Source organism: Vipera berus, assembly GCF_964194415.1.
Source record: "Vipera berus genome assembly, chromosome: 5".
NCBI classification, from domain to species: domain Eukaryota; kingdom Metazoa; phylum Chordata; class Lepidosauria; order Squamata; family Viperidae; genus Vipera; species Vipera berus.
Genome location: NC_138207.1, coordinates 36,849,775 through 36,871,744, shown reverse-complemented (window position 1 = coordinate 36,871,744; position 21,970 = coordinate 36,849,775). Strand labels below are relative to the sequence as shown.

Here is a 21,970-nt window from a genome sequence, read left to right as displayed (position 1 = left end):
ACTAGTATTACCACATAAGTTAATATTAAAAAAGAAAAATTCAAGAATATTATTCACAGTTTAAATCAATATGATTTGTTTTTCCAAGTCCCAAATTGGCATGCTCTTTTGCAAGAATCATACCTGGAATTGAATTAATGGATGATCCCCAAAAACATATTCCAGTCTTCCATTAACTTGTAATACATAATCATAAGGTTCAACTTCATCTTCTTTTCCATGGATAGTCAACCATTTCCGAATTGCCAACTCATTCAACTTAATAGGGTTAATATTAGGAGACACTTGAAAACTAAATACATCCTATTAAGAAGAAACAGCATTTATTATTATCAAACATTAAAAGGAATTTGTTTATGAAATTATAAGAAAAACGGCAAAACTGATAGCTAAAGCCATCTGATTTCCCATCTAGATTAGACTGGGGTCAACTGCCAAGGTAATGATCTTATTATTTTACTGAATATTTATGTATTTCAATATGCTGTATTTTTTATTTGATTTGGTGAAATAAACTAAACTTACATTTATAGAAGCTGTTTTATACTGCTGACTACATTACAAACTCAATTATCACTTCAATATCTTTTGACTAAGCCAGTTCTTTGCTCTGTTGTACCTATGTATTTAATTTTTGTTTCCTAAGGAAAGAACTCTTCATTTGCCCATGTTAAATTTTACTATTATTTTCAGCCCATTTCCCAAACCCAAAATTAATCTGAATTTTATTTTTATCTTCTAAGATATTAGCTATTTCACTCATTGTTGCATTATATTATAGGCTCCTCTCCCTTTGTTCTTCAAAATCATTAGGGGAAATACTGAAGAGTAGAGGGCCAAGAAATGAATCTTATAGCTCTCTATTTGGTATTCATTCCAGTTTGATAAAGAACGTCTTTGAGTTCTCTCTTTGAATATAGATGGATTGCAATCATCTATATATCCAATTAAGTATGTCTTTAACAACACTGTCATTAACTACTTCGCTAAATTCAAAATTTGTCTACTGCACTCCCACAATCTGCTAAGGAAATTAGCAAATAAAATTATGAAATAAAGGTTGTTCTGGAAAAAATAAATAAATGAGAATTTCAGTTAAATACTGCATTGTATCCTTTGTTTCTATGGTGCTTTCAGATCAACCTTTTTATAACCTTCTCTAGAATCTTCCCAATTATAAACATCACTAAGTTTTTTTTCTTTTAAAACATATTAAGTTGATTTATAGATATTTATATCTAATAAAGACCACTCAGAGAATTAAAACAAAATGATTTATATATAAATGCTTGTACTGATGATGTGCTATTGCAGCAAGGAATACGTATCACATTTTTATAACAAATGACTCCAAAGGTTTAAAAATAAGCCAATAAAATTTAAAGAAACTGCTTTAAAATGGGAAAAAAGTTACTAATTAAACACAGCAATGTGTGAAAATATTATATTCTAGTCTCTATGCATACCATAGCATTATTATATTTAAACCTTATACAATAATTAATATAGGGTTATTACATGGCAAATAAGAATAAAAGACTGATTCTACAGAAAAAAATGAAATTAAACAAAAGCTTTATGTTTTAGTATTTTAAAACATTCTATGAAAAGTAATTTTTAAATTTTCTGAAAGGTATTTCAGAGTTCAGATGCTGATTCTTCCAGACATTTCAAAATTAGCCAGATATATACCAACATCATACATCTGAAAAAAAGCATGAAAAATGTTTTCCCTCTTAAGAAATCTCCTACCAATGTCTATTCTACATCCACAAAATGCTTTTATAAAGACATATGGAACTTTCATTTCAGAAAAATGTAAGGATTCAAAAGCAATTATTGACAAATGTAAATCATAGCTCAGTTTTCATTTCATTTGGTTTTAATATTTTTTTTGCCTGGCAACTTATTTATGTATCAGCTTTTTGGTAATCAGCCAAACCTCATGATGGAGTATCATAGCTATAATGAAGTAGGCTGTCAAAATCAATTTAATGTTTTCTTAGTTTCAAAGTGTATTTGTCTCAAAACTGTTGTGTTCTCTGAAGTTTCTGCCACAGCCCAGGACTCAAACTGAAATAGCAATTTTTTTTATAGTGGATATTTCAGAGGAGTCACCTGTTTGCTAGGAGAGATGAGACTGAAATTAACCTTTCTAAAAAAGCTATTTTTCCAGTTGATAAATTCCTCTTAAATTACAATTCCTGAAAATATCAGCTGAAATGGAAATTTTGAGCCAGAAAACATGGCAAGAAAAATATGCCCTTAGTTTCTTTATGTGCCAGCTTTTTGTTTGTAAAGAAAAATGACAATAGGAATTGAGTATAGGATTCAAGCAGGTTTATAAACAACATATTGATTAATCTTAAGAATTAAATAATACAATTTTACTTTCGGATCACTATAGTATGTTTTTATTTTTATGCATATAGAAACAAAACAATTTTTGTTAGTAATTATTTAACTCATACATCTATGCTATCTTTCATTTTGAAATTGCTGTTTTAACTAGAAAGGACATCAACTGCAGCTATCTTAATATGAATGGGCAAGTCTGGAATTGAAAGAAACAATCTTCAACAGAAGATCAACAATCAGATATAAGTACATTGATTTTTTGAGAATGAAATTAGATCTTCCTATGCCACCTACTTTAGTTACTTTTTAAAATGCCATACTTGATTCACAGAAATTCAGAAAAAAAATAGATTTATATTGTAATTTCACAATTCAAGTTGCAATGCTTAAAGCACATCCAACCTTAATATGTAAAATTTAAAGGGCGCTGTCTTACCTGAACGCCTTTTCTCAGCATGATGATGGAGAATCCACGAACGGGTTAACTGTCTTCCTGCCCAATTAGACTAAGTCAATCAAACTTGCCACACCTCTCCTGAGCCAGGATACCTCCCAGTCATGACGAAGGTGAAGCAAATGACGACAGTCTGACGTGTTGGCTCCCATACCCCTGACACAGGACCTGATGGACACTAAGGAGTGGGTGTGGATTCTCCATCATCATGCTGAGAAAAGGTGTTCAGGTAAGACAGCGCCCCTTCTCCAGCATGATAGATGGAGAATCCACAAATGGAACATACCAAAGCTGCCTGTCCCTATGGGAGGGAATCATTTTGGGCCTGTGTCCCACTCTGTGGCACTACCTGTTGAAGGCGTCTGCGGAGGCAAACTTATCCAGGTTATAATGCCTCACGAAAGGGGAAGGCGAGGACCATGTCGTCGCCCTACAAATGTCCTCAATGGACGCCTGTGTCGCCTAGGTCACAGAACTTGCAGCACTACGAGTGGAATGAGCAGTGATATGCCTGGGAATTGACAGGGAATGAGATTGGTATGCCCCTGCAATACAAGCCCTGATCCACATGTCTATAGTGGAGGCAGAAACCTTCCGCCCCATAGTAGAGGGTTGAAAGGAAACAAAGAGGGCTTCCGACTTGCAAAAAGACGCTGTCCACTTAATATAGTGGCATAAAGTCCTGCGGACGTCCAGAGTGTGCCATTGCTGTTCCAAGGCATGAGATGGATGAGGACAAAAATCTGGCAAAATGACTTCCTGCACTCTATGAAACAAGGTATTGACCTTAGGAATAAAGGAGAGATCCAATCAAAGGACCACCCTGTCAGCATGAAAAACGCATGTTCTGTCTGACAGAGAGAGCTGCCAATTCAGAAATGCATCTAGCCGACGTGACGGCTATCAAGGCCACCTTAATTGTCAAGAACCGCAGAGTACAGGTCCTGATAGGTTCCAATGAAGGAGAGGTAAGGGCCTGCAAGACCCGTGACTAATCCCAAGTGGGATATCGGTGAACCACTGGAGGCTTGGTGTTGGTCGCTCCCTTGAGAAATGAGCGTACCATAGGGTGTTGAGTCAATGCCTCTGAATTGTCCCATGTAAATACGGTGGAGAGAACTGCTACTTGTTGGTGGATGGTATTGGGTGCCAAGCCCTTGTTGACCCCCTACAATAAATAGTCCAAGATCGTCAGGATAGTAACAGCCGAAAGATCTAATTGGTTATTTGCACACCAACTACAGAAACTCTTCCAAGTGGAGTCATAGATCCTGTTTGTTGTAGGCCGTCTGGAGGCCTGAGTCACCATAATTACCTCCGATGAATAAGACTCATGAGTCAGGAGCTGCCGCTCAAGTGCCAGGCAGTCAACTGGAGCCACTGGGGTTCTGAATGATGCAGAGCCCCCTGGCTGAGTGAAATGCGATCTGGAGGAATCCTCCACAGGGAAGAGATTGACAGACTCATGAGGTCGGCAAAGCACGGCCGTCTTGGCCAGTGTGGTGCAACAAGTATCACCTCTGCCTGCTCTTGCAGTAACTTGTGGATGACTGCCGGGATCACAGGGAGAGGTGGAAAGGCATACAGCAAGCCCCCAGGCCAAGGGCTGTGGAGGGCATCTGTTCCCTCTGCCCCCGGAGAGGGGAACCAGGAGAAAAACCTCAGAAGCTGGGAATTCGCTGGAGAAGCGAACAGATCCAGTACCGGCCGACCAAACCTCTCCGATATCTCCTCGAAGAGACCGGGATGCAGGCACCATTCGGAATGATCCACTGTCGACCTGATGAGAAAGCCCACCTGCTGATTTGCCTCCCCTGAGATGTGCTTGGCCCTGAGTGATGAGAGGTTGGTCTCTGCCCAAGAGCCCAACCGTTGTGCCTCGGCCATAAGGGACCTGGGAATGGCATCCCAGGGATCAATAAGTACTCTTTGGCAATGGTGGCTGCAGGCCCAACTTAATGGATAACTGGCACACCTGCAAAGCTCTTGATGGCCTTAAGACTAGTTGAATCACCTTTGGAGCACAGGCCAAGTCTACTGTGGCGACGGCTCACCTCAGTGATAACAGCCAGCTCACATGTAGAAACCTAGTGGCGACAGATCACCTCAGTGATAAACAGCCAGCTCACTGGTCCTAGTTGGTGGCGGCAAGGCCAAGAATGGCACGGCCAGCACACGTCTTCTGTTTGAATTGACAATGAGACAGCTAGGTTGAGGCCTAGAGCTACAGCTGAAGCCTCCTGTACTTGATCATCCACTTTGAAAGGTTTTGGGCAAGGCAAACAATGATTGTGCTACAGTCAGAAGGGATCTGAACTCAGAACCCTCTGCAATGATTGTGAGAGGAGGAGCCTGAAAAAGGACCCCTGTGAACTGACTAGAGGCTCAGGGACCAACACCTTTGAACTCTGTAGTGGTTTTTTTTGGGGGGGGCCTGAAATCTACCCCCCTTCTCAGAAGCTAGCAAAGAAGGCTGCACAAGTCTTTTCAGAGTAAAAGCAATGCGACCGTGGCACCCAAAATAGTGGCCGCTACTGCTGGTAGTGAAAAAAGAGAAGCAACCTGTCCTTTCCCCTTAATTCAGGAGAGAAGGCAGGCAGTTCTGAGAGTCTTCACATGCCGCTGATGCACGCTGAAAAAGGCAGCAGAGGCTTTCTGATGAAGAGGCTGCTCGTAAGCCAGAATTTAAAATGGCGGCTGCAACTAGCAACTATACATACACGGGATGCGGTGGCTCAGTGGGTTAAGACGCTGAACTTGTCAATCAGAAGTTCGGCAGTTTGGCAGGTCGAATCCCGAGTGCCGCATAACAGAGTGAGTGCCTGTTACTCGTCCCAGCTTCTGCCAACCTAGCAGTTCGAAAGCACGTAAAAATGCAAGTAGAAAAATAGGGACCACTACGGTGGGAAGGTAACAGCGTTCTGTGCGCCTTTGGCGTCTAGTCATGCTGGCCACATGACCACGGAGACGTCCTCGGACAAGCGCTGGCTCTTCGGCTTTGAAACGGAGATGAGCACCGGCCCCTAGAGTTAGAAACAACTAGCACACATGTACCTTTACCTTTATACATATATGACCTGCTCAATTACTCAGAAGAGATGATTCAGCAAGATTTCTGGGAGCCAAAATCACCACGTCTATTCTGGGCACAGACTAAGTCATGACTGGGAGGTATCCTGGCCCAGGAGAGGCATGGCAAGTTTGACTGACTTAGTCTAATTGGGCAAGAAGACAGAGTTAACCCATTCATGGATTCTCCATCTATCATGCTGGAGAACAGTTAATTCAGATGGTACCAGACAATGGTATTTATTTTTTTTAAAAAAGGAAGATGAAAGGAGTAGGATACGAAATCATCCATGTAATTTATTGGGTATTGATGTCATCCAACTTAACAAAGATTCTGGACTTAACAAAATGTAAAATACATAAATTCACTCATAGAATTATCATGTTTGTTCTCAATCAACTGCAATGCCGTATCACATTAGATCTTAAAACTGTTTTTGGTTTTAAAATAATAGCTGCCTCTAAAGAATAATACAATAAAGGGACCACTCTTTCAGAAACACAAAGTATGCTCATTAAATCGTTCACATTTAGTGAAAATTATTTAAAGGATAGAAAAAACTGCAAATTAGATTAAGAACCCTACCTGAGAGTTCTCATAATGAACAGCCACAACAATATTGCCGCCATAAAGTTTATCCTGGAAGTTGTCCTGGATTGCTGGTTCTAATTCTGGTGGATATGTGTGCTTTAACCAATTCATCAAAGATAATCCCATCAGTGATTGCATTTTCTCTTCACTAATTTGTCGCATCTTAATCCGGAATTCTTTGATTTCTGGGTCCTGTAGGGCATCAAATTCATGGAGGCCTGGAATTTTTTTTTGTTAAAAAAAACCAGCAGCATTAAAGCTAGATGTATTTTACTGTACATACTTACTGATTATTATAATCATTAAAGGCCATTTAATATATGAACATTTATGAAATCACATACTAAGGACCTTTTACAATCCATGAAGCTTGAAGATTAAAGCTTTTCATCACTATAAAATTACATTATTTTCTTTATACCTACTCAAAGGTTGGTTATAATGCATATTTAATCATTTGTAGGGTAATTTTTTAAATATACAATATGTACATTTTACACTTCTGTCTATAACAACTCGTTTAGCAGCTACCTTGGTTAATTAGAGTTTGCAAATACAATGGTAATTGTATTTGGTAATACTAATGCATGCACTAATAACTAATTTCATGGACCTGACTACAATGCATGTAGAGTGAGAGTAATGCTGGCACAGCTGTACAAGAGAAGTTTATTGAAATGGGACAGCAGAAACCAGAGATCTTCACGCATCTTTCTCTGTTCGCCTGGCGACCATTTTACATCCAATTTAGGAAATGAATTGCAGTCGCTAAATGAGAAGAGGATATATTTTTTTAATTCCATTTATATCCCGCCCTTCTCCGAAGACTCAGGGTGGCTTACAAGCTTAGCAGTAGCCTTCATTCTATGTATATGCCTGCTTATTAGGGCTTTCACACATACCCCAAGCGGCATTATTACAAAGTCAGCTTAATTGCCCCCAACAATCTGGGTCCTCATTTTACCTACCTCGAAGGATGGAAGGCTGAGTCAACCTTGAGCCTGGTGGGATGCGAACCTGCACTAATTGCAGGCAGCTGGTGTTACTTAAGGAGGCATTAGCCCACTGCTCCACCAAGGCTCTTGGCTCTTATATTTGTGTATAAAGTGCAACAGGATGGAGGAAAAGGAGAGCTAAAGAAGTTGAACAATATTGTTTAAACTGACCCAGTTCAGAATTTTCAAACTCTTATGCAAGTTAGAACATGTCTGCTCTCCAAATTTTCTAGGCTTAATGCAGCTCTTAGCAATAAATAAATAAGATATATCTTTAAAAACCCAAACAAATAATAGTATGATTTCAAAATCTGACAACAGATTTATGGCTGCATATATGCAAAATTGAAATGGATTTCATACATGCTGATCTACAAATTCCTATGTTGATCATTCTGGAAAATACTGACAAAGCTATTTGTATATTTATTTAAAACTACAATTTAATATTTATTTAGAGACATTATGTAAATTTTTGAAGTTACAATTTATTTACTTACAGAATGGTGGAACCATGACTCCTGTGGGAATGGAATTTTGGAAAGTTGTGGCCACTTCAGTGCCACAATGTATACTTTCCAGAAATCGAGATTGCATTATGCAAGGAAAGATGGGAGAGTCATATCTTCGCCCTCCCTCTGCCTCCCTATACCCAATAGCTAATGGCAAAGACTGAGAAACCAATTGGTTGCTTTGAAACTGAAGTTGAAATCTGAAATCTCTTAATGGTGATGGATGGTGAGGGAGCAACTCAGATGCCTGCCGGTGGGGTAGGGCTGTCTGAAGAGTCCTGGTGATCTATGGCTAAGCCCTCTTCCTCCTTGGAGGGAGGGAACTCTTGGAACACGCTGGGACAGGGAGCGGAGTACCATTTTTCTCATGGTCCATGACTCCATTTATCCCCTCAGCAAAGTGACATGCAGTTCTGCAATCCAGCCAAGGAGAAGTAGTAGTTGTTTTCTATAGTCCTTGCCAGCTTTCCAGCAAAAGCAGTGGGGAAGCCCACAGGAAGTTGGAAGGCACTCTTGCTCCCACTGTTTTTATGCCCACCAGTGGTCATTCTATTTCTCTGTTTAGGTAAGAAAATATCCCTGAAAGGATGACCCAAAAGGTCATGGATTATCTAGTGTAAAATAAAAATATCATTATCTTGCTTCAATTCACCTCAAGTTAATGTGCCTCTAGTGCCTTATCCCTAAAACAAGAACATGGACATTTACCTTTTCCTATGAGAACACCTATTTTAGAGTCTAACTTTTCTCCTGGATCACAGCTTCTTGTAATTAACTGGAGAACAGGAAGAAATGGTCTAATATCACAGAGTCTTCGGGTTTCATCCTCCAGTTCCTCACGTACTGCTGTTTGGTTCACACAGGAGAACATATATGAATCAATCTCCAGAAGAAGATGAAATAGAGGATAGCTGTGTGCTTGTTTCCATAGTAGCTGCAAATAAGACCAAATTGTGGTAACAGAATGCTCCAATTGATTCATTGAAAAGTAATTTTTTTCAATTTAAATTCAGCATTAGTTCATTTCCTATTCTTGCAAGCACAAACTCTATCATAAACAAACATCCTTAAATCAAATCCAGCTGATTCAAGCCCTCAAAGAACAACAAATGCATCAAATTTCAGTGTGTTGGTATATTGAGCTTAAGAGAAAACTAGTTCATTCTACTACAATAAGTATTCTAGAACAGCCTTTCAGGAACAAAAAAGATATATCATTTATATTCATCCAGAAAGTTCTAAGGAAGACCTTTTTTCTCCAAGTTGGTTCTTTTGTGATCTCTATGATAAGTTTTTCAAACTATTAAGCTGGGTTGGCTAACTATTAAAGCAAAAATCAATTCCAAGCCAAATGTATAATCTCTATTAATCAATCATTAGACTTATTTCCATACAAATAGAATAAATGTGCCCAGCCATTTTCAGTACCAAACAGAGATGTACATTTATAATTTAGGTAATGGAAGACAGAGTTGGCTAAGCAGGCATGGTCCTAAAGATACAGGGGGTTCAGCACAGCAACTATTGATTCTTTTTTAAGGAGTACATTGGGATTGTTTTCTGTTCAAAATATTTATTTATTATATTCAATACTTACCAGATGTTTCATGAAAATAATTGAATTATGCCCTAACAGGGGGAAAAAAGGTATCTGCTCTTAAAAATGTCTTAATAACTCATATTAAGAATGTTACCTAGTAAAAACACTAAGTAAAAATATTCAGAAAATGTGTTTCAATTAAAATTATATAAATAACTAAGCAGCATTTTACCTGTTTGATATGACAAATAGTGGCATCACGAGGAACATCTAGACTGATGTAAATTCCAGTGGGAAGCAGGCAATCCACAGAGATTGAGCTATCAGCTGCTATGTGTGAATCTACTGCCCAGATGTCCAGGATATCTGCCATGGCAGGAGGCATTATAGATTTTAAATATCATAACCACATGGACCTAAAAAGAAAAACCAAGATGGAGCAAGCTGAATTTTTTTTTCATCCCTCAGATCAGCTTGAAAAAATGGAACAAAAATTTACAGAATTATAAATCAAATCCTAGTAGAAGCAGCCTCATAATGAATGAATTCTATGAACATGTAAGGGTACCCTTAAGATGTTCTCAACTACTGTTGAGTACACAACCACAAACCTTTCTTGGCAGTAACACAGAAATTGCTTGTCATTGTCTTGGATATTTTTAAACTTTGCCGTTTAGCCTTTAGTCTACTACTCCTTGATGGTTTTCCATTTAACAACTTACAACGCCTGGTCCTGTTTGGCCAGGTGTGCAAAAGACAGTTGCTATACTTGTCTTCTCTTGATAAGGTAAGCTGCTGAAGAATCTAACATGCTTTACTTAGTACTTTGTCCCTGTAATTTCAAGTAATCTAGAATTTGTAAATGAAGAACAAATCCAGGATCATAAAGGAACTAGCCTTATTATTTAAGTAAAGTTGTTTGGGACTCATGTTCACCTGAACATTATTTGTAATATTTACATTTAAGTATTTATTTTACAAGAAATTCTAGATATCTTTTAAAATAAAATAAAATGAATGCCTACAATTCGGAAATACAAACATTACTGCTGCTTGAGAATTATCCTCCAATTCTAATTTTTCAAATACTCACTCACTCTCTTCCAATGTAGATAGTTGTCTGCAACCACTGACTTCCATTTTTAACTATCCAAACTATAGGTAGCTTTACAGTGGCTCAAACAAGCTACCTAGATGAAATTATTCAAGCAAGTAATTGAAATGAGCTCCTTAAACTCAACTTAGTTAAATCACCATTTGTCACAGATAGAATTATATGGCAAACTCTACTTAGTTCAAAAGGAAAACCATTCTTTTACTCTCTTCCTCATGGCTTAATTAAAAGAAGAAACAGGAGAAAGGATTCAAGACTTATTCACACAGAAGCACTTTTCCCAGTCTGGTACCCTTTAGATATGCTAGAAGAGGCTGCACTAACGTCTCCTTTTAAGCCAAGGTCAGCTGCTGGCGACTTCACAGAAATGTACAGGTACAGAAGTGGTCTACTACTATCTTCTACTACTATGAGAAGCTTTTTGACTTTCCAGTTTAGCCTATTCCTTGGTATTCCTTGGAGGTTTTCCATTCAAACACCAACCAAGCCTGCCTCTGCTTACCTTTAAATCTTGATAAAGTCAGCCAGGCATTACCACTAGCTTAATATTATGCCCATATGCAGCCACTGTGTCCAAGGAATCCAGCTACCAAGACAAATTAAGTATTTAGTGTAAATATAGATATAAATATACCAGAAAAATCTTATCACATTTTAATATTATATATAACATTAGCATTCCATTTTTACGAAGCTATTTTTGTCAATGATTGTAATCCATTTTTATGTGCCACTGAGGGTTGCCTTCAGTGCAGTAGGCAGCCATATAAATTTGATTAATAAATAAATAAAAATTGGAAGCTTTTGCCATTGTTCTCTTTTCCCCTTTAAACAGTCCTTGATTAGCTTTTCAATCATCCTATTAACAGTAAGCATTAAATATAGCTCACTAGCTGTAAAAAAACAATGATATAATGCCTTTAGAATAGCTAACATGAGCACTGGTTAGAGGAACAGGAAAGCATTATTTATTATTATGCTCAAGTCGCCAATGAACTGTAGTTCACAATGCAGGCTGCTATCACAATATGAAGGTTGAATGTCCCAAAGGTGCTTTTCAGGAGGCAACTGGACTTCTTGTTTTTCTTTGAAGATGTTTCATTTCTCATCCAAGAAGCTTCTTCAGCTCTGACTGGATGGTGGGGAATGGAAGGATTTATGTTCCTTGCAGATAGCTGGTCATTTGCATTCTTTTAGAGAGTCACTGAGACCATTTGGACATTTACCTATGTCCTCAGGGTCACCCAAGTGGTGCAGATGTGTGTGGAGCCTTCTTGGCTGCAGGATGTTTTCTGTCCCTTCACTGCTGAAGACAGGCACAAACTGTTGGGGATGAGTTTGTGTTCTCTATATCTCAAACTGAAACACAAATGGTTCCTATACTCTGCAATGTTTTCTGGAAATCTGTTTCATACTCCCTCACCATTCAAAGGGTGTTAATCCCAAAAGGCATAGCTAAAGAAAGTCCATTTGCCTCCTGAAAAAGCACCTTTGGAGCAACCATGACCTGGATGACTGAGAATCTCCGCAGACATGAGGGTTGAATGAACATTAGTGTCTCCAATGCTACATCCCATCAACAGATGTCACTACTGATATTCCAGAAGCTGTGACATGTTCTTTAGCATCTGTTCTTTGTGTTGCTATTCATTGTAAAATAGAAGCCTGTGATAACTTGGTGTGATTTAAGAAAGATGCTGCCACTGAATTGTCACAGCCAAAGAAGACTCCCCAACTGAAATTCACCACCAAATGCAGGTTACTTATGAGGATGACTGTATTGATGTGAGTTTTGCATATCCCTGGGCACAAAAAAAGAAAAGAAAAAAATGATGAACCTCAAAGAGCTGATTTGTATGATCAGGGATGAAGCAGATGATCATATTATATGTAAATATTACAAAGTTGGATTTCACTATCTTATTCCATCTATCATATACAGGTAGTCCTCGACGTACGATCACAATTGCAGTTGTTAAGCAAGACATTTGTTAGGTGAAATTTGCCCTATTTTATGACCTTTCTTGCCACAGTTCTTAAGTGAATCACTGCAGTTGTTAAAGTAGCGTCCTGGTTGTTAAGTGAATCTGGCTTCCACGTTGACTTGACTTGTCAGAAGGTTGCAAAAGGACATGACATGGCCCTGGGGACACTATGACCATCATGAATCAGCTGTCGAGCATCCAAATGATCATGGGGATACTGCAAAGTTCGTTAAGTATGAAAAAAGGTCATGTCACTTTTTTCAGTACTGTTTAACTTTGGTCACTAAACAAACTGTTGTAAGTCGAGGACTATCTATAATCCAGACCACATTGTGCAACTCCTACATTTTTCAAAAACTGAAAGAATGTAGATTGCATTTTTATCCACCTGCTGAGGTGGATAAAAAATCTGGAATAGGCACATTTTGAATGGTGCGGGATGTAAACTATTTGACATAAAGCTGCCTTTTGCAATTGACTGGTGGGGATTTTGTTAATGCCAAGTTCAAGTGGTACCACATATGTTTTGAGATTTCATCCAAGGTGCCGATTCCTATTGGCACTATTTTTGCCTTCTTTTGCCGCAGTCATTCTACTTCTTTTTGCAGGTGTTTGCATTTTGCGTTTTTTTATCCAGTTCTTTCTCTTCTGCTCTTTCCAGGTACTACTATGTCCTCTATCCAAACTTTTTTTGTCTTCTTGATCAATAATGGTTAAGTCTGGGGTTCTGGAGCAGGTGCTGATCTGATTGAATTACAAAGTCCCAGAGCACTTTAGCTTCTTCATTTTGTATTACTTTTATCTATAGTATGTTGTGATCCAACCATTCTTGCTTGCAAGTAAATGATATTTTTTGCAGACATTCTAACGCACCCTTTTTATTACTTGTCATACCATGTTTGTTTGTAGTTAATGTGTGCAAACATTTTGCAGCAACTAACTAGGTGGTCCCTGTTTCTTCAGCTTCTTTGCAGAGGTGACGTTTTTTTGTCTGTTGCTGTCTTCTCAGTTCTGGCTTTGTATACATCTGCTTTAGGCTTAGCGTTGTGCAGCCAGAATTAATCTCTCTCTCTCTGTTTCTTTAACTTTCCTGCTCTTTGTCTTTGCCAGATCTCATTGTTATCTGCTTTGCCTGCTAGTTGTTTGGTGTGTGTATATTGGCAATGTAAAAGGAGCCTTGGTGGAGCAGTGGGCTAATGCCTCCTTAAGTAACACCAGCTGCCTGCAATTAGTGCAGGTTCGCATCCCACCAGGCTCAAGGTTGACTCAGCCTTCCATCCTTCCGAGGTAGGTAAAATGAGGACCCAGATTGTTGGGGGCAATTAAGCTGACTTTGTAATAATGCCGCTTGGGGTGTGTGTGAAAGCCCTAACAAGCAGGCATATACATAGAATGAAGGCTACTGCTAAGCTTGTAAGCTGCCGAGTCTTCGGAGAAGGGCGGGATATAAATGGAATTAAAATAAATAAATAAAAAAATAACCATTGCCATGTCTCTTTTCTATTTTTCATTTGTTCTTTTTTGGTAGGCCTTGTCCGTATTTATTTATTTATTTATCTATCTATCTATCTATCTATCTATCTATCTATCTATCTATCTATCTATCTATCTATCTATCTATCTATTTATTTATTTATGGGACCTTATGGGATTTAATATGCCTTCATGGTATACTAACTTCAATGATTCTTCTTTACTGTTCATCAGATATATATTCTTCCAGTTTCCTTTGTCTTCAGCACTCTGGTGTATTTGCAACATTCGACAGCCACCTATTTTCCATGGTAAGTGTCTTTCAATTTTGCTCATAGATGAAAGGTATGATTCATTCTCATTATTTTTCTTGTCTGCCTATCCAAGGTTTCTAGTTCTGCTTGAGTCCAGTCTGCTATTCCAGCTGTGTCTAATGTCTGGAATTACCTTGATGGTCTTTGCTGTACTGAGTTTGTATTTTAAAATCTTCACTTTCATAATGTATTCACTAACCTTGACTTCAGTGTGCTTGATGCTTTAAGTCTGAAGGATCGCCAGATATTTATAATGATCTTCCTCATCCAGGTTCTTGAAGTTACTTCCATAGGGCATCTTGATTCCTTCAGTCTTCACTATTTTTCCCCTATTGATGGTAGGGTTGGCACATCTGTACAGTCCAAACCCTATGGCAATATCTTGATTATATAAACAACTAGTATTGAGCAGTTATTCTATTTCAGATGGTGTTTTTCCATATAGCTTTAGATCGTCCATGTAAATGATGTGTGATAGTCTTGCTGATGATTTTTGATGCTTGATAGCCATGGACTGATTTGTTCAGTATTGTTGACAACGAATCAATGCAATGACAAAAAGTAGTGGTGATAGTGAGTTTTGTGCCATTGATCTTTGCACAAAGCTTGTGATATTTCTACTGACCCCTGTTATTTTTAGGCACTTGATTATCCAATCATATGGCAGGGAGTCAAATGCCTTCTTATAATCAATCCAAACTGCTTTTAAGTTGGCCTTCCTTCTCTTGCAGTTACAATGAGTGTATGCAGTGACTGCATTCCAGCAAGTACTATCTGCTATATTTTTCCTACCTATGGAAGCAATGCCACTTTTCCCTAACTTTTCATGTCCTAATAGTAAACAGTATGATCTTCTGAAAGTGCACAGTTCCAGTCCATTTCAGTCCACTAATGCCTGAGATGCCAAAGTTTAACCAATTTGTTTCATCTTTCATTGTGTCTAGCTTTTTCATGTACATGCTTCTTACGTTCCATGTGTCAATTGTAATTCTCTTTGGGGCTTCAGATTTTCTTTTCCTGTATGATAAGGTCAGCAACCAGATGCCATGAAAGTTTTAATCTAGCCACATCTATCCAAGGAGAGGGTTTTTTTTGGTTAAAATACAGTAGTGGATTTCCATTGCTTCTCCCTTATTGTATGGAAATTATGCCTTTTCTGTTGTCTACGAGATCAGTTACTTGAAGCATCTTCTTGTATTGTATTGCTGTTGTCCATTATACTGTATGTGCCTGTTTGGTTTAGGTGAGCAAGTGTGATGCCTTAGCTATTGATTATGTATTATGCATACACTATTAGTATTCTTTGCTCATTCCTCCCAGAAAGACCATCCCCACCACAATGAGAGGGGTAGAATAATTGGGGAATACATACTTACTATTAATCACAGCTAATAAGCATTAATATATCACAGAGCTTTCCCCAAATCTAGTAAAAGCAAAGGGATAAACTGATTTTTCCATGGTAAGGCCTCCCATTGAATTAGAAAGAAATGTCGCTGTATGAAGATGTTTTGACTGAAAACAGAAGTGCAGGGAGTGCTTAATCCTTTTTTTTTGAGTGGATAGTTTCAACGTTAGTGACAATATAATTCTATCAAAACTGTCTCCCTACTCACGGAAGTTTTCATCAAATAAAGGATCATTGTTAAACTGTATGTGGCCACCATCTAGTTACATTCAGTAGGTGGATTTAAACCCTTATTTGAATTTGTTTGCCAATTTTATTTACATAAAAATTAGGTGCAGTGTGCAAAAATGCAGCACTTCAACAATAAACCAATTATCATCAGCCAAGAACTCTTGATTTCCATGTGATAGAAAGAGCCACAAATATTTCATTCATTATTAATATCCAAGTCTTGTGTATTAGTTACTATATGACGTTGGCTTTCACCCTCTGAATAGCTTTGTTCCTATAAGACTAGCAAAACAGTTTTCCAATCTATGCTACAGTGATTTTTATAAGTAATTTTAAGCAAAGTTCTGCAGTAGACATGAGTAACATTTTTAATTTTTTACATAGGGCTGTGGATTTCTTGACAAATGCTGTTTTAAATGATATTCCTCAAGATGAGATTTCAAAAATATAAAAAAAGATTTATATTGGTGTGAAAAATATATTATATGAGATTTGCCACTGTCACATACAGACCTAGAAGGCAAACTGGCATCTCACCTTTCTTTGCCAACACACTGGAATATATTTTTAAAATCAGCATTCAGCTGGTTTTAAAATCAGTGACAGTGGTTGTCCAGATGATTGAAAGTGACTTATGTTTACCTCATATTTACATTGTACTTCTGCCTTGCAAAGATGTCAGTGTGCATTCACATTTCATCCTTGTAGTAAACAGGTGAGATAAATTTTGAAACAGAATCATGCTGAAAAATATAAGCTACTTTTGTTATCATTTATATTAAATTTGGAAAATCCATAATTTTTAGATATAGCTGAATTACTAATTCCTGCATAGTTTGTATCTAATGCTACTGGATTCATATACTCACTGAGCCAAAACAAATTACGGTATGTATTGGTCTGGCACATATGAACGTAGCATCTCCAGTTTGTAGAGTTGGAAGTAGATTTGTGAACAAGGATATTAGTGAATTTTGTGGGCCCATATAAGATAAGATATTGCTTAATTGTTATAGTTACATTAACAAAGAAAATTTCAGCTCTTTCCCAGGTCTAAACTTGCAGTAATCTAATCTTCATTAGAGACAATAATAGCCTATTTAGTAGATATGTCTTATATTCTTATACAAGCTTTCCTGCCCTTTCAAATAATTGAAAAATAAAAGAATTATCATACAAACATTTCAGTACTGATTAATGCAACATCTAGCTTTTGAAAGCAATTAAAAACTGTTTATATGTGTTCTAATATATACCTAGATTATATTTTAATGTATTTGATATATTAATGTATCTCATATAATAAGTAGAAGGTTTGGATGAATCCTAATGCCTCCAGTTCCTTAACTTTAATTTAAATAGAAGTGTTTTATATATATAAATTAGGAAAATAATCCTTGGAATGAGCTCTTTTATTAACTGGTATTTATTTCTCCACATAATTACAATCATTTACTACTCACTTTGACTAGTAAAGCCATCATGAAAGAACTCCACACTTTACTTCTTAAAACAAGTTTGGACAGTCTTTTCCACCTTTTCACTTCAGTTACATAGATGCCCAGTTGATTGAAAATATGATATGAGGGGAATCATTCGCATTTTCACCTCATTATGTATTACAATGTAGTTTAGTCTTGTGTTTAAGGAACTAGGCTAGAAACCAGGAAATTGGGAGTTCTAGTTCTGCCTTAGGCATGCAAGCCAGCTGGGTGACTTTGGGCCAGTCATTCACACTTAGCGTAATTCACGTCCCAGGATTGTTGTTGTGTGGAAAATAGGTGGAGGAAGGAGTATTTAAGTATGTTTGCCACCTTGAGTTACTTATAAAAATAATAAAAGTGAAATAAAAAATATATTAAAAATGCTGAAAAAACCAATCAAAATTCTCTCCTTTGGGCATATGCTTATGAAATTGTAATTTTAACAGAAATAACTTACATTGTTGCTTTTCTGTTCAGAATTCATTCAAAGTAATTCTGGCCATGTAAGCTTATTTGTGCAAACCATCTTTTCTCTTGGTTTTCTTGGAAAGATGCACTGGATGCCAGAGCTGTTCCAAAAAAAGAAGAAGAATAAAATGGCATATTTGAAGAGAAGGTATTTGAATCATCAAATATATTAGCTCTATGCTCATTTCCAATTAATTGCAAATTGAAATGTACACAATGTATACTTCATATCATGATACCATATGAGCTCACATCTCTAGTACATAATAATTCCAATATTCCAAAAATATTCCCTGAAAAAAAATCAATATTAGACCACTTTGCAATTGAAAGCCCTGAACTTAATCTGTTTTAAATAGATGTTGGTGATTTTTCTATCCAACTTTTTTAACTCCTTGAAACAATATAGGAAAGAATTGTGAGATTTATGTTTCTTCCTTTTAAAGAAACACAAACATAAACATGGAATTAAAAGGAATCATCTTCATCTCTATTTTTTCCAGCTTTCTATTTGGTTTCTTTATTTCCTTGGAAGCATAAGAGATAACTTTAAAAAACTGGAAAGGACAAGAGAAGGAAAGCAACACTTGTATTTGCCAACTATCCACAGTGAAAGACATGAAATGCCAGGTCATTACTACTATGCCAAAACAGCTGTACTGCTGTCTTCCCCAATCTGACATCCATCCAGAAATGACAGCCAATATAGTATAATGGCTAAGGGAAACTTGCAGTCCTGTACCAGCAATAGAAGGCAAGAACTTAAATCAGAATTCTTTATAGCAGCTATAAATCTCACAGTAACACAGGAATGACACAGGGAGGCCCATTTTTCCTGAGTCATTTTGAGGAGCTTCACTAAATGCCTCTGGTCTATTCACTTGATCGTTCCTTGTATATGAGGGCTAAGGTGGCAGGTCAGGTACTCTGCTAGATTCTAGAGAGCCAACTGGTACCTGAGAGTTCAAGTTCAGAACATGTGAAGGCCCTGCTCCTCCACTTCAAAATCTGAATCATCAAGTAGGTCATGACATCCATGTTCTAGTTTACCCTCAGCCAAAGAAGTTGACTTCTGGTCAGTAACACAATTCATTCAGTCCAACCAATTCACAAGGTTTTGTTTGGGAAAGATGGGAGGATGGAAGGCTAGCGACACTACCTCAAGCCCCTGAAGGTCAAGCAGAACATAAATCTAACAAATAAATAAATGTCCCTACTTTGTTATCTTCTAATATGTTGCAGTAAAGCCAGCAAAATATCCAGCACTGGTAAATTTAGCACTTTGAGCACCATCCTGGAAGATAATTTGTTGTGACAGATACAGAGGACTGAAGCCATATTGAATCTTCTTGTTAGGTTTAAAAATGCTAACAACGTGAATTCTGAAACACTCAACTTGTCACAAAATAAATATTGTGCTAAATAAACAATAACAAAACTGGGTTTGCTTTGGAATAAACCTTCGCAAATTAAACTGTTTTCCAGATATTTGATATTTCAACTTCCAGAATTCTAAGCAATACCCATTTTGCTGGAAATTCTATATCTCCACATGCAAATATCTCAAGAATGTCTAAACTGGTAAACAGTGTTCTATTTTTTTTTTAAAGTTACAGGTAGTCCTTGAGTTATGCCATGGTTCTTAAGTGAATCACTGCAGTTAAGTGCCATGATAGTTAAGTGAAACTGGCTTTCCCATTGACTCTGCTTGTCAGAAGGTCACAAAAGCTGATCACATTATCCTAAGACATTGCAACCGTCATAAATATGAATCAGTTTCCAAGCATCCGAAGTATGATCATGTGACCATGGGGATGCTGCAATGGTCGTAAGTGTGGAAAAAGGTCATGTCACTTTTTGCAGTGCCGCTGTAACTTTGGTTACTAAATGAACTGCTATAAGTCAAGGACTACCTATATTTTGTTTTATCAAAACCCCTGAATTATGGATCTGGCAGGCTATGCATCTGAAAATGAATGGATGTCAATCACTAATCCAAAAATTGTGTCTATAGCATTAAAAGCTCTGAGGCACCAATGCAAGATTCAGGTGCTGTGCTTCTCCAGTGGTACTTCTTTAATTCTTTCATCCACCTACCATTGTCTGCAAGAACATAGAATGTAGAATATACATAGAACATAGAACATAACATAGAACATAGAATATACCAAAAGATGCAGATGTTGTTCCTTCTCTTAGAAGGTATTAATACAATCACTGTATCTTGGCAAAGCCTTCACAATCTTAGGAGGGAACTGTAATTTGCCTTAATGCACTTGCTTTGGATTAAAGGCAACTAACATTTTACTAGGACAATATGGATCATATACAAAATAACAGAGGCTAGCACTTTTTACTGGCTGCCAATCATAGAACAAACCTATTGAGGAAGAACCGCTATGTCTCTACTCTATTAGGGGCAGTGTACAAGAATTTGTACATTCATTGCTAGTTATGCTGTAATTCTGTCATGCTCTGGGTTTACTGCATTATCAGCAAGCCTAATATTAACAATGGTAAACAGCAGATAACTTATTACAAAGCCTATTTTGTATTACTTGAAGCTATTTGCCAATAATAATTAATCAGTTTCGCTAACATCTAGATTATTGTATAGATCAAATAGGTTGTTTATTCAAAAGAAACCTCATGGATGCAACCTAACAACAGAAGTTTACTGATTAACTAAAGGCTGCAGAAAACAGTCTGGAACACTTAAATTATACTTTTAATTGCAACTATTAAAATAAGTAATATTTTAACTCTTCTGAATCATATGTTCAACACAGGAGCTATGAGTGAGAACAGTCAATAAATGCCTTGCAAATATTTTATTCTTTATGTTAATTTGGAATTTTTTGTTGCTATTGTATTATCTATTACTATGTACTTGTATGCTTGTATTTGCATAATTATGCTTGGTTTAGTATTGAAATATTTTTCTCTGTATAAGCTAATTAAACATAAGCAAACATATTTCAAGTACAAAAGAATCACCTCTACATTTATAAATGTTTTTTTTGTTTTATTACCATAAACCTTCTCAAAGGCAAAACAGAAGTGTAGGTAAAGCCTTAATCAACTATGATGTTATTGTGACAATTGCTCTGAAGGATAACATACAAAGTTTGCTATAACTTAACAGTGTATTTCCAACACCATTCATGGGGCCAAAAAGCCGATAAAATTCCCTTCAGATTAGTAGAGTGAAACTTTTACAAATAGTTTTTGCTATAATCCAACAGAATAGATAAATTCACAGGCAACAGCTCTGCCAAAGTATAAGCAATGCAGTCTCTATTCTCCCTTACAAAACAATGTTATGAAAATAAATCTAATAGACAAATGGGAAATAGACAACTAAATACTCAAAGTTGCATCACTGGTTTCCACCACATGCTATATCAATGTTTAATGCAGCTTATGAAACAATCTGATGTCTAATTAAAATTGAAAACTCCAAGAATCTTAAAACTATGTACGGTAATTTAAATATCTTAAAGAGATACATTTAATAAGGACATAAATGTAATCTAAATATTCTAAAATTCTACCTTCCATAACCTCTAACTGGGCAAAATGGTGCATCATAGGACAACAATTTTAGACTCTAGGCTCTTCAAATGGGCTAATTTACAGAATGTGTACAAAATCCAGGACCCATGCTGCTGAAAAACTGAAATCTGGCAAATTTTATGAAATATTTTATGACATAAAATGATCATAAAGCATTTTATAACACAATTAGACACCCTACAACCCCTTGGGTCATCCTTTCAGAGATATTTCCACACCAGATTCCTCAATGCTGTCAACAGTCACAGAGCTTCTAATGTATGTCTTCACTGAAAAAGTTGGCTACATTCAAAGATATATCTGTCTTGAAAATAGCCCATGCTGAATTATGTAGCAGTCAAATATCAGCACAGGAATTTTTTTTGATGTTTTGTAGTATATAAAAAAATCATTTAAA

The 21,970-nt window shown here is 36.9% G+C and overlaps 1 protein-coding gene across 5 annotated transcripts in view; it reads right to left on the bottom strand.

The window, feature by feature from the left end:
• PIK3CB (phosphatidylinositol-4,5-bisphosphate 3-kinase catalytic subunit beta) overlaps positions 1-21,970 on the bottom strand; it is an 85,691-nt gene that overhangs the window by 52,037 nt on the left and 11,684 nt on the right. For all 5 annotated transcript variants that reach the window (XM_081328912.1, XM_081328916.1, XM_081328914.1 and 2 more), the window contains exons 2-7: positions 17,987-18,098; positions 11,137-11,220; positions 9,753-9,936; positions 8,689-8,914; positions 6,468-6,691; positions 124-303 (exon numbers count right to left, since the gene is read on the bottom strand). In XM_081328912.1, the coding sequence (XP_081185038.1) occupies positions 124-303; positions 6,468-6,691; positions 8,689-8,914; positions 9,753-9,905 (783 nt within the window). In that variant the 5' untranslated portion in view covers positions 9,906-9,936; positions 11,137-11,220; positions 17,987-18,098. The remainder of the gene's footprint in view (positions 1-123; positions 304-6,467; positions 6,692-8,688; positions 8,915-9,752; positions 9,937-11,136; positions 11,221-17,986; positions 18,099-21,970) is intronic.